We start from the raw sequence: 13,752 nt of genomic DNA on the forward strand, positions 1-13,752 counted from the left end.
ATAGTAACATACCTTTAATTTCTCAATAAATTAGATAAAATTTCTCTTAAGTGTTAAATCATTGTCATATATCTTGTATCTGTTCTTAACCAGTATTTTCATATTATGTCTAATTTGGTATAATTATTTGAACTCTATTTGCATTTTGTATTATTTTTAAACACTGCTAAATTATTATTCTTAAAATGTTTTGTAGAAATTTTGGAGCTTTTTCCCTGGGCATGTGCTGAAAATTAGCTCCCATCCAGTCTGACTTTTTGGTTTATCAAATGTTAATAAATAAATACATTGTGTCTATGACTAGTGATCTGCATTGTGTACATAATGTTTTCTGGCATAAGGTGTGCCTATGTATGTCCCACAGTAGGACAGAGGAGGTACTGGAACATGAATGAATTAAATGTTTGAAATCAAATGATATGGCAGAAAGGCCTTCAATCAGTATGTATCATTAACCACTCCCATCAAGTTTATCAAGGCACATCCTTAGAGACAAGACATAATCTTTGATTAGTTTGTAATTTTTGTATAATTTTGCAGAAATTAAAAAGTTAAGAGAAATGTTCAAAATCAGTTGTTTCATTCTGAGCAAACGATAGTAAAATCATGAGTTTTAAATACATAGCATGAATATTTATACTTTGCTATGAGGTAACAATTTTTTTAAGAAGCCTGAAATGTCATAACGGATGGCAATTTATTTAATTATTTATTTCCAGTTTGATGACCGGGGAGGTCCACTGGGCTCAAAGATCCTGTTTTCAGTGGAGGCCTGGGTAGAAAAGCTCCAATAATACATAGTACAAGCTCCATAATATGAAGTACAATACATAGTGGAAACAGAAACAAACTAAGCAAATTTTACATACAAAATAGCAAAAACTAAACAAAAGTTAAACAGCAGCTTGGAGAAGGATGTAAAGCATATTTACGTTTAGTGGTTGAGAACGGTAGTACAAGGTTAAATTAATACAGAGGTTTAAATCATCTGAGAATGATATAGAAGTAACATTAGCATGGATGAGTTCTTTATGCATGAATATTAGTATGAGTTAAATTAATACAGAAGTTAAAATCCTCTGAGAGTGGTATAGAGGTAGCATTAGCATGAAGGAAGATTGTTTAATGAAATCTTGGAAAGTGAGAGGATGCCTGAGGAATGTAGAAAAAGTGTTTTGGTACCGATTTTTAATAATAAGGGTGATGTGCAGAGCTGTAGTAACTACAGAGGGATTAAACTGATCAGTCACAGCATGACGTTATGGGAAAGAGTAGTGGAAGCTAGGTTAAGAAGGGAGGTGATTACTAGTGATCAGCAGTATGGTTTCATGCCAGGAAAGAGCACTACAGATGCAATGTTTGCTCTGAGAGTGTTGATGGAGAAGTACAGAGAAGGTCAGAAGGAGTTGCATTGTGTCTTTGTGGATTTAGAGAAAGCATATGATAGGGTGCCTAGGGAGGAGTTGTGGTATTGTATGAGGAAGTCCGGAGTGTCAGAAAAGTATGTAAGAGTGGTACAGGATATGTACGAGGGTAGTGTGACAGCAGTGAGGTCTGCGGTGGGAGTGAAGGATGCGTTTAAGGTGGAGGTGGGATTACATCAAGGATCAGCTCTGAGCCATTTCTTATTTGCAATGGTGATGGACAGGTTGACAGACGAGATGAGACAGGAGTGCCCGTGGACTATGATGTTTGCAGATGACATTGTGATCTGTAGTGAGAGTAGGGAACAGGTGGAGGAGACCCTGGAGAGGTGGAGATATGCTCTAGAGAGAAGAGGAATGAAGGTCAGCAGGGATAAGACAGAATATATGTGTGTGAATGAGAGGGAGGACAGAAGAATGGTGAGGGTGCAGGGAGTAGAGGTGGGGAAGGTGGATGAGTTTAAGTACTTGAGATCAACAGTTCAGAGTAATGGTGAATGTGGAAGAGAGGTGAAGAAGAGAGCACAGGCAGGATGGACTGGGTGGAGAAGAGTGTCAGCAGTGATTTGTGACAGATGGGTACTAGTAAGAGTGAAAGGGAAGGTCTACAAGAGGGTAATGAGACCAGCTATGTTATATGGGTTGGAAACAGTGGCACTGACAAAAAGGCAGGAGTCAGAGCTTGACGTGGCAGAGTTGAAGATGTTAAGATTTGCACTGGGTGTGATGAGGATGAACAGGATTAGGAATAAGTATATTAGAGGGTCAGCCCAGGTTGGAAGGTTTGGAGACAAAGCCAGAGAGGCAAGATTACATTGGTTTGGACATGTGCTGAGGAGGGATGCAGAGTATATTGGGAAAAAGATGCTAAGGATGAAGCTGCCATGTAACAGGAAAAGAGGAAGGCCTAAGATAAGGTCTATGGATGTGGTGAGAGAGGACATGCAGGTGGTTGGTGTGACAGAGCAAGATGCAGAGGACAGGAAGAAATGGAAACAGTTGATCTGCTGTGACGACCCCTAACGGGAGCAACTGAAAGAAGAAGAAGATTAGCATGAAGGCAGTACATAGGGTTAATCAATAGTGTGTAAGGAAGAACAAACTTTGTGTATTATAAAGTATTTATGTATTAAGCAGGTTAGGTAGGTATTCTATCAAATATTCCACAAAAGACAAGTTTTGATGAATAGTTGTCACTAGGATTTAATCAGCATTACATGTCTATGTCAGGGATGTGTGTGTAAGTGTGCTTGCAAATAAATCAGAAGGAAAATTACACATTTTGTAAGTCGTCAGATTTCCCTGACTCACAAATATATAGGAGTCTTCATTGTTTTGCCAAGAAATAGCTCTGCATTCATTTTTTATGTATACTGAAAAGCCACATTTACAGTATGCATCAAAAGATAATTCAGTTTGAGAAGAAAGGCACTCGGAGTGCAACCTCATACCTTATTTCATGAAGGGATTTACATTATAATCATGTATTACTTAACTTATTAGATAGGCAGATATATGGCATGTGTTATCCATAGATTTATAGTCTCTGTATAAATGTCAAGATAGCCATGGTCAGTAGACAAGTGTGTAGCTGGATAGGTAGATGCTGTTTGTGTGGAGGTCTAACTGTGCCTTGATAAATTATGTGGAAGATCAGAGACAAAGTAAGTTTACAGGTGGCGTGTTATCATGCTCTTAGCTTTCTTACTCAGCAGTAGATGATAGTTTACAGGTAGTGTGTTATCAGGATTGTAGCTTTAATTCTTACTCAGCAGTAGATGATAGTTTATAGGTGGCATGTTATAAGGATCGTAGCTTTCTTACTCAGCAGTAGATGACAGATGCTGTCATATAAGGGTATCGCAGTCTGCACTGTAACTAATCAGGATCGTAGCTTTCTTACTCAGCAGTAGATGATAGATTATGCTGTTATATAATGGTATCGCAGTCTTCACTGTAACTAATCAGGATTGTAGCTTTCTTACTCAGCAGTAGATGATAGATAATGCTGTTATATACTGGTATCGCAGTCTGGACTATAACTACAGTGAAATACCATAATAACTATTCTGGTCAAGCTCCTTGTTTTCTAAAAAGCTGTGATTTTCAGTACCTGTAAAATAATGCAATATGCATAGAAGTGGTGCCTTTTTCATGAATGTGCACAGTGTATTGCTATAATTATTATTTTGTAGATATATATATATATATATATATATATATATATATATATATATATATAAATTAATCTTTTAAGACGACTGTGCCATCACACACCAAAAAATGTAAAGACTGATGATTTGATTAGGTACCTTAATTTGGGTGAAATCAGATGTTATGCTTGTTACTAGGATAGTTTTTTACTCTGTATCATAAACTTAGGGATGTATTCAAAGTAACAAATCTAATTAGCAAATTTTATTTATCTTTATTTATATCGCTACCCTACCCCTGATGCTTTATTTATATTGCTACCCCCAGCCCCAAAACTGAGTATATATTAGATTCCTGCTGTTTATGGAGCCATCTTTAAATTACTAGTCTCCCATCAGGACACAAGTGCTCATCAGCAGTTTAAGTCTGCTCACTGGTTAGCCATTAGACCTCAGGAATTTCTTAGAGTTGTTTTTAGCTAATTATTTAGTCACTAGTTAAAGAGCTACCAGTGGGAAATATAATCTTCTTTACCTCCCCAAGTGTGTGATATCAATCTGCAGTATAAAACTAGAGAAATAAAATATAACATTTTACAATTACTTACCTTGCATGCACAGAAATCAGGTACCTTGTAGTTTGGATTGGCCTTGCTCCGCCCTTCCCCCAAATTTCACCCACTCCCAGTGGTGCTAAATTTAAAACCACACCACCTCCACTATAACCTATCAGAGATAACCTCCTAGATCAAACCACCCCCCTACCTGCCACTAGTCTTCCTAATCTTCTTACTTCACTCCAACATAATGCCCCAGCCAGGCACTATGTAATCCCTCAAAATGCTGCTACTATTTTAGTTGTAACCTCTGTTACTCATTCCATATGTCCTCAGCACCTATGAAATCAGCCCTACCTAGGTTTCCACTACCCAAAATCCCAAACTATCACTACAACAGTAGCAAACAATATGGACCACTTCATAATTCCCCACATACCTGACCCCACCATTCCTAAAAACTACCACCAGATTAGACCCAGGTATATCAGCCCCAAAACTAAACATTACCAAAAATTTAAACAAAATTATGAAACTCATAGCTAGCTTACATTACAGCCTGACAATGTATGGAGACATCCACCCAAACCCTGGCCCATCCCCACCTGCTGATTCCAGTTCCCAAACTAATATTCTTTCTAACATAATACTGGCTAATAGGTGCCTTAATTCTCCTGACCTGCCAACTAAATATCAAAAGCATAAACAATAAGGTCCATAATCTGCATGCCCTATTAGCAGTTTACTCCCCTGATTTATTATGTCTTATGGAGACCTGGCTAAAACCGGTAACAATGAGTTAATACTACCGGGGTACAACATACTTAGTTTAGATGGTACTACTAGGAAGGGTGGTGGGGTAGCTGTACTGTAAGAATGAGGTAATGCCAACAGGGTACAACATACTTAGATTGGATCGCACTACTAGGAAGGGTGGTGGGGTAGCTGTACTGCAACAATGAGGTAATACCACCAGGGTATGACATACTTAGATTAGATCATACTATTGGGAAGGGTGGTGTGGTAGGTGTACTGTAACAATAAGGTAATACCACCAGGGTACGACATACATAGATTAGATCATACTACTAGGAAGGGTGGTGGGGTAGCTGTACTGTAACAATGAGGTAATAGCACCAGGGTACGACATACTTAGATTAGATCACACTACTAGGAAGGGTGATGGGGTAGCTGTACTGTAACAATGAGGTAATACCACAAGGGTACGACATATTTAGATTAGATTGTACTACGAGATAGGGTGGTGGAGTAGCTGTACTGTAACAATGAGGTAATACCACCAGGGTATGACATACTTAGATTAGATCGTACTACTAGGAAGGGTGGTGGGGTAGCTGTACTATAACAATGAGGTATAACCACCAGGGTACGACATACTTAGATTAGATGGTACTAGTAGGAAGGGTGGTGGAGTAGCTGTCCTGTAACAATGAGGTAATACCACCAGGGTACGACATACTTAGATTAGATCATACTACTAGGAAGGGTGGTGGGGTAGCTGTACTGTAACAATGAGGCAATACCACCAGGGTACGACATCCTTAGATTAGATCTTTCTACTAGGAAGGGTGGTGGAGTAGCTGTACTGTAACAATGAGGTAATACCACCAGGGTATGACATACTTAGATTAGATCGTACTACTAGGAAGGGTGGTGGGGTAGCTGTCCTGTAACAATGAGGTAATACCACCAGGGTACGACATACTTAGATTAGATCGTACTACTAGGAAGGGTGGTGGGGTAGCTGTACTGTAACAATGAGGTAATACCACCAGGGTACAACATACTTAGATTAGATCATACTACTAGGAAGGGTGGTGGAGTAGCTGTACTGTAACAATGAGGTAATACCACCAGGGTACGACATACTTAGATTAGATGTACTACTAGGAAGGGTGGTGGGGTAGCTGTACTGTAACAATGAGGTAATACCACCAGGGTACGACATACTTAGATTAGATCATACTACTAGGAAGGGTGGTGGGGTAGCTGTCCTGTAACAATGAGGTAATACCACCAGGGTATGACATACTTAGATTAGATCATACTACTGGGAAGGGTGGTGAGGTAGCTGTACTGTAACAATGAGGCAATACCACCAGGGTACAACATCCTTAGATTAGATCGTACTACTAGGAAGGGTGGTGGAGTAGCTGTACTGTAACAATGAGGTAATACCACCAGGGTACGACATACTTAGATTAGATCATACTACTAGGAAGGGTGGGGGGTAGCTGTCCTGTAACAATGAGGTAATACCACCAGGGTACGACATACTTAGATTAGATCATACTACTAGGAAGGGTGGTGGGGTAGGTGTACTGTAACAATGAGGTAATACCACCAGGGTATGACACACATAGATTAGATCATACTACTAGGAAGGGTAGTGGGGTAGATGTACTGTAACAATGAGGTAATACCACCAGGGTACGACATCCTTAGAGTAGATCGTACTACTAGGAAGGGTGGTGGAGTAGCTGTACTGTAACAATGAGGTAATACCACCAGGTTATGACATATTTAGATTAGATCATACTACTGGGAAGTGTGGTGTGGTAGGTGTACTGTAACAATAAGGTAATACCACCAGGGTACGACATACATAGATTAGATCGTACTACTAGGAAGGGTGGTGGGGTAGCTGTACTGTAACAATGAGGTAATACCACCAGGGTACGACATACTTAGATTAGATCACACTACTAGGAAGGGTGGTGGAGTAGCTGTACTGTAACAATGAGTTAATGCAACCAGGGTACGACATACTTAGATTACATCGCGCTACTAGGAAGGGTGATGGGGTAGCTGTACTGTAACAATGAGGTAATACCACCAGGGTAAGACATATTTAGATTAGATTGTACTACTAGGAAGGGTGGTGGGGTAGCTGTACTGTAACAATGAGGTAATACCACCAGGGTATGACATACTTAGATTAGATCGTACTACTAGGAAGGGTGGTGGGGTAGCTGTCCTGTAACAATGAGGTAATACCACCAGGGTACAACATACTTAGATTAGATCATACTACTAGGAAGGGTGGTGGGGTAGCTGTCCTGTAACAATGAGGTAATACCACCAGGGTATGACATACTTAGATTAGATCGTACTACTAGGAAGGGTGGTGGGGTAGCTGTACTGTAACAATGAGGTAATACCACCAGGGTACGACATAGTTAGATTAGATCATACTACTAGGAAGGGTGGTGGAGTAGCTGCACTGTAACAATGAGGTAATACCACCAGGGTACGACATACTTAGATTAGATCATACTACTAGGAAGGGTGGTGGGGTAGCTGTACTGTAACAATGAGGTAATATCACCAGGGGTATGACATATTTAGATTAGATTGTACTACGAGATAGGGTGGTGGGGTAGCTGTACTGTAACAATGAGGTAATACCACCAGGGTATGACATACTTAGATTAGATCATACTACTAGGAAGGGTGGTGGAGTAGCTGTACTGTAACAATGAGGTAATACCACCAGGGTACGACATACTTAGATTAGATCGTACTACTAGGAAGGGTGGTGGAGTAGCTGTACTGTAACAATGAGGTAATACCACCAGGGTACGACATACTTAGATTAGATCGTACTACTAGGAAGGGTGGTGGGGTAGCTGTCCTGTAACAATGAGGTAATACCACCAGGGTACGACATACTTAGATTAGATCATACTACTAGGAAGGGTGGTGGGGTAGCTGTACTGTAACAATGAGGCAATACCACCAGGGTACGACATCCTTAGATTAGATCATACTACTAGGAAGGGTGGTGGAGTAGCTGTACTGTAACAATGAGGTAATACCACCAGGGTACGACATACTTAGATTACATCGCACTACTAGGAAGGGTGGTGGGGTAGCTGTACTGTAACAATGAGGCAATACCACCAAGGTACGACATCCTTAGATTAGATCATACTACTAGGAAGGGTGGTGGAGTAGCTGTACTGTAACAATGAGGTAATACCACCAGGGTACGACATACTTAGATTACATCGCACTACTAGGAAGGGTGGTGGGGTAGCTGTACTGTAACAATGAGGCAATACCACCAGGGTACGAAATCCTTAGATTAGATCGTACTACTAGGAAGGGTGGTGGAGTAGCTGTACTGTAACAATGAGGTAATACCACCAGGGTACGACATACTAAGATTAGATCGTACTGCTAGGAAGGGTGGTGGGGTAGCTGTCCTGTAACAATGAGGTAATACCACCAAGGTACGACATACTTAGATTAGATCATACTACTGGGAAGGGTGGTGGGGTGGGTGTACTGTAATGATGAGGTAATACCACCAGGGTATGACATACATAGATTAGATCGTACTACTAGGAAGGGTGGTGGGGTAGCTGCACTGTAACAATGAGGTAATACCACCGGGGTACGACATCCTTAGAGTAGATCGTACTGCTAGGAAGGGTGGTGGAGTAGCTGTACTGTAACAATGAGGTAATACCACCAGGGTACGACATACTTAGATTAGATCGTACTGCTAGGAAGGGTGGTGGGGTAGCTGTACTGTAACAATGAGGCAATCCCACCAGGGTACGACAACCTTAGAGTAGATCATACTACTAGGAAGGGTGATGGAGTAGATGTACTGTAACAATGAGGCAATCCCACCAGGGTACGACATCCTTAGAGTAGATTGTACTACGAGATAGGGTGGTGGAGTAGCTGTACTATAACAATGAGGTAATACCACCAGGGTACGACATACTTAGAGTAGATCATACTACTAGGAAGGGTGGTGGAGTAGCTGTACTGTAACAATGAGGTAATACCTCCAGGGTACGACATACTTAGATTAGATTGTACTACTAGGAAGGGTGGTGCAGTAGCTGTACTCTATAAAAATACACTAGATGTTACTATGGTCTCTCTACAACCACCCTGGTTAAATAATGCAGAAATTCTTATTTCCAAACTACAGATTAACAATAACAAATGCATAAACATTGTCTGCATTTACATTCCTCCAGGTAATAATACAAACTCCCTAGAGGACATCCTCCACTGGTTATCCAGTACCTACCCCCAAGAAACTATGATGCTTGGAGATTTTAACATTGATTGGAACACCTGTTCCTCGGAATCTCCTACAACCCATGTCAACCTTCATGTTTTTATGAAACTCATATCCTCCTCCACCAGGATAGGCAAACCCAACAACAAAGACAGTATCCTAGATTGGATACTTATCAACAGCCACCCTTATATGTACAAGTCAGGGACCCCCCCAGATGACCTAAGTGACCACGTACTTACATACATTATCAAGCACAAGGTTTGCAACCCCCACCAGATCGCCTTTAAAGCCATCAGATATAATAAGAACTTCAACTCCACCAGTTTTCAAAATGAACTTAAAGCTTGCAATTGGTCAGTTCTAAAGCACCTTTCACTGGACGATGCTGTAGCACAATTGGTCCACTGGAGCACTCTTTCACTGGACGATGCGGTAGCGTACTTTAATACTTTAATTCCATGTTCCTTATTATTCTTGATTCTCCTGCTCCTGCTCGCTCCATTAGAACCAAAAAAAACCTGCCCTGTGGCTCTCAGAAGAGACCAAATCTAAAATCATAGCTAGAAATAAGGCATGGGACAAATGACGTGCCACAAAAGCCCCACAACATCAACTCAGATATCAACAGCTAAGGAATCACACACAAAAAAATCTATTATACTCGACAAAAAACTTTTACAACCATCTTCAAGAAAAACATTACAACAAACCTCAAAAGTTCTGGGCAGGAATAAACAGACTTCTTCCCCCAGGACAGTCCTCCACTCCTACCCTGTCAGCTTCCAACCATAACTCCCCAGAGGATATTGCAAATACCTTCAATAGTTTCTTCACAGAGACTATCAAATCCGTAGCCAGCCAACTGGCCCTAGCTGCTCCAGCCCAAATTCTGCCATGCCAATCCCCCACTCTCCTTTAGCTAATACCCCACTCTCCTTTAGCTAATACCCCACTCTCCTTTGGCTAATACCCCACTCTCCTTTAGCTAATACCCGACTCTCCTTTGGCTAATACCCCACTCTCCTTTAGCTAATACCCCACTCTCCTTTAGCCAATACCCCACTCTCCTTTAGATAATACCCCACTCTCCTTTAGCTAATACCCCACTCTCCTTTAGCCAGTACCCCACTCTCCTTTAGCTCATACCCCACTCTCTTTTAGCTTTCAGCCTGTTTCTACATCACGTATCAGATCTCTAATTAAGAAATTAAAACCAACAGCTGATCTCCTCCCGCCAGAGTATCTGCAAAAAGCAGCAGATGTCATAGCATACCCCATCTCCATCATAATCATCAGAACCTTATCTGCAGCCACCATCCCCTCCATTTGGAAAATATCTCATGTAATACCACTCCATAAAGGAGGCAACTCCTTTGAACTGTCAAACTTTAGATCCATAGCTATTCTGTTATCATTGGCTAAAATTATGGAGAAGTGTGTCCATAAACAACTTATGCATTATCTTACCCAGAATAAGCTGTTGGCTAACTCTCAGCATGGTTTTAGGCCCCACCACAGTACCACTTCAGCCCTCCTATCCTTCTCTAACACCATAAACCATAACCAAAATAATAGCAAGCTTTCCTCAGCCCTATTTTTAGATCTCTCCAAGGCCTTCAGTATCGTCAACTACCAAATACTCATGCACACCCTTATGGCATTCTCACTAAATAGCCATGCACTTCAGTGGTTCCAGTCTTACCTGTGTGGTAGACAACAAGCCAACCTATGGCAGGACAAACTACCAGCCCATCTACCCGGCACCCTAGGTGTCCCCCAGGGCTCCATACTAGGACCCCTTCTCTTCTCTCTCTTTATTAATGACCTTCCCACTGTCATCCCAAATGCTACCTGTATCCAATATGTGGATGAGTCTTCTTTGATTTGTTCAGCCACCTCCACAATAGATCTAATGACATTAACCCAGAATACTTTCCATATAGTTGAAAACTGGCTTTCTGCCAGCTGATATTAAACCCTAACAAAACAAAGTTGCTTCTTTTCTCCCTCATTTGTAAGTCTTCCTCACTAGTCTTTACCATACAATCTAATAATGGTACAATTATCTCCCCAGATGCGCAAACCAAACTCTTAGGCATCACAATAGACAACACCCTCAAATTTAATATCCATGTCAATCAAACTATCAAAACCATTAACAAAAAACTTGGCTCCCTCTATAAGATCAAACCTTTCCTTACTCCATTTGCTAGGACTGCTAATGCTCATTCCCATCTACTCTCCACTCTTCTCTATGCCTCCCCTCTACTCACTAATTTGAACAAATCCGCTCTTAGCAAACTCTCCATCTGTTATAACCATATTGATAGATTTGCAACAGGCACGGCTCATAGGACCCACCAGTGTCACAACCTGAATCTTCTGGGGTGGCTGGAATGGCCTAGCCTACTTCAGTACAACCAGCTTATAATTGCCCATAAAGTTCTCAACCACCCTGATAATATGCCTGCATTTAAAAATATCATCAACTCTTACAGCAACTTCAGGTTACTTCGCTCTTCTAATAAACTACTAGTTCAGACATCCAAAATCAACAACTCTGATGGGGACTCTCTGATTGCTTACTCTGTTGGCAAAACTTGGAACTCTCTTCCTGCTGATCTTACTCTTGAACCCACTCGTACTCAGTTCAAAAAAAGCCTGAAGCTATACTTTAAAACTCACTGGCTATGTCCTTGTTCAAAATCCGACTAGATCCATCTCTATAGTCTGTAGTCATGTTACATTGCCTAGTCAATTTCTCAACACTGTTTTAAAAATATATGATTATATTACTTGCTTGCTCAACTGGAGTCTGTAAACTGTGTGTAACTTGTAATCATTTTGTGATTTTTACTGTATGTTCTACCTTGGCGCTTTTTTCCCCGGGCCTCAGCTGAAAATGGACATGTATCCAGTTGGTCTATCCCAGTCAGCAAATGTAAAATAAAATAAATAATTAATAAATAAATTCAATAATGAGGCTGGTGGTATGGAACGTCACCCTTTTCAGCCATGACAGGGCCAGTGGCATACATTTATATGGAAATAATTTGTGGCGATAATGAGAGTTAATAAAGAAAGTGATGCATGTACATTGAATAGTGGGAGGTATACAATATAAACAGAGTTCAAAATATTCCAGGGAAGCAATAAGTTAAAGAATTGAGATGGGGAAGAATGTTAAAGGAAGTTAAATGGCAGACTAGATAGGATTTTTGTCTTCTGCCATCTGGCAAATGTGATATTATCTACTTTCTGTAGCCCCTGTTTTAATAATTATGTGTTAGCTGTTTAATACAGAGGATTATGATTATGATATTCTAATATGCGTTATCTTCTGCTTAAGAGTTTGATTCTCTCGGCCTCCATTTATTTTGTGTGCAATTCAGAACAACTCACTTAACCAGACAGGGCTCCGAGGTCACCGCTGAAATGACACTTGTGCTTAGTGGGTTTGCTAAGTTAACAAATTAATAAAATAAAATAATTTGAAAAATAGAATGGATAAAAAAGTGACCACAGAAAATGTTGAACCTGTTTTTTAACTTATAATATTGTGAGTTAATATGTTTCTAAAAATATATTAATCATCTTTCGTTCCTCTTATTTTTAGATGCCACTGAGTGCCTGCTTTGTCCATTTGAGTTTTGGTCTAATGACAAAAGGGACTTATGCATAAAAAAACATGTGGAGTTCCTCTCATTCAGTGATATTTTAGGGGCCCCTTTGTCCATCGTCACTGCTTTTAGTTCACTGATCCCAGCAGCTATCCTCATTATTTTCATCAGGTACCGTGAGACACCAGTCGTGAAAGCCAACAACCGTGAACTTAGTTACCTTTTACTTCTATCGCTCATCCTGAGTTTTCTGTGTTCTTTGATTTTCATTGGCCAGCCTAACACAGTTACATGTATGCTTCGTCAAATTACTTTTGGCATCATTTTTGTACTGTCTGTCTCCTGTGTTCTGGCTAAGACAGTAATGGTTGTGATTGCTTTTAAAGCAACTAATCCAAACAGCCCTTTGAGGAACTGGGTTGGGTCAAAACTACCAAACAGTATTGTATGTCTATGTTCTGTCATTCAAGGGATTATATGCATTTCTTGGATCATAAGTGCTCCTCCATTTCCAGAACTAAATACAAAATCACAGAATGAGAGAATAATAATTCAGTGCAATGAAGGTTCAGCTATGGCATTCTGGTGTATGCTGGGATACATGGGGTTTCTTTCAATTATCAGTTTTGTAGCAGCATTCTTAGCACGTAACCTACCAGACAGTTTTAATGAAGCAAAGTATATTACTTTTAGCATGATTGTGTTTGTAAGTGTCTGGCTGTCCTTCATACCAGCTTACTTAAGTACACAGGGTCGGCTGATGGTTGCTGTTGAGATTTTTGCAATTTATTCCTCAAGTGCTGGTGTGCTTGCATGCATATTTTTCCCTAAGTGTTACATTATTATCTTTAAATCTCACATGAACTCAAGGGATTTCTTGATGGGAAAAGGAGTACAGAAGCACATAGGAATTTAAAATATATGAGCAAG

The 13,752-nt window shown here is 40.4% G+C and overlaps 1 protein-coding gene across 1 annotated transcript in view; it reads left to right on the plus strand.

The window, feature by feature from the left end:
- LOC122814492 (extracellular calcium-sensing receptor-like) overlaps positions 1-13,738 on the plus strand; it is a 210,570-nt gene extending 196,832 nt beyond the window's left edge. The window contains exon 6 of the mRNA XM_044087067.1: positions 12,819-13,738. Coding sequence (XP_043943002.1) covers positions 12,819-13,738 — 920 coding nt within the window. The remainder of the gene's footprint in view (positions 1-12,818) is intronic.
- Positions 13,739-13,752: the final 14 nt, after the last annotated feature.

This window comes from Protopterus annectens, chromosome 10.part0, assembly GCF_019279795.1.
Source record: "Protopterus annectens isolate FY-2018-M chromosome 10.part0, PAN1.0, whole genome shotgun sequence".
Classification (NCBI taxonomy): Eukaryota; Metazoa; Chordata; order Ceratodontiformes; family Protopteridae; genus Protopterus; species Protopterus annectens.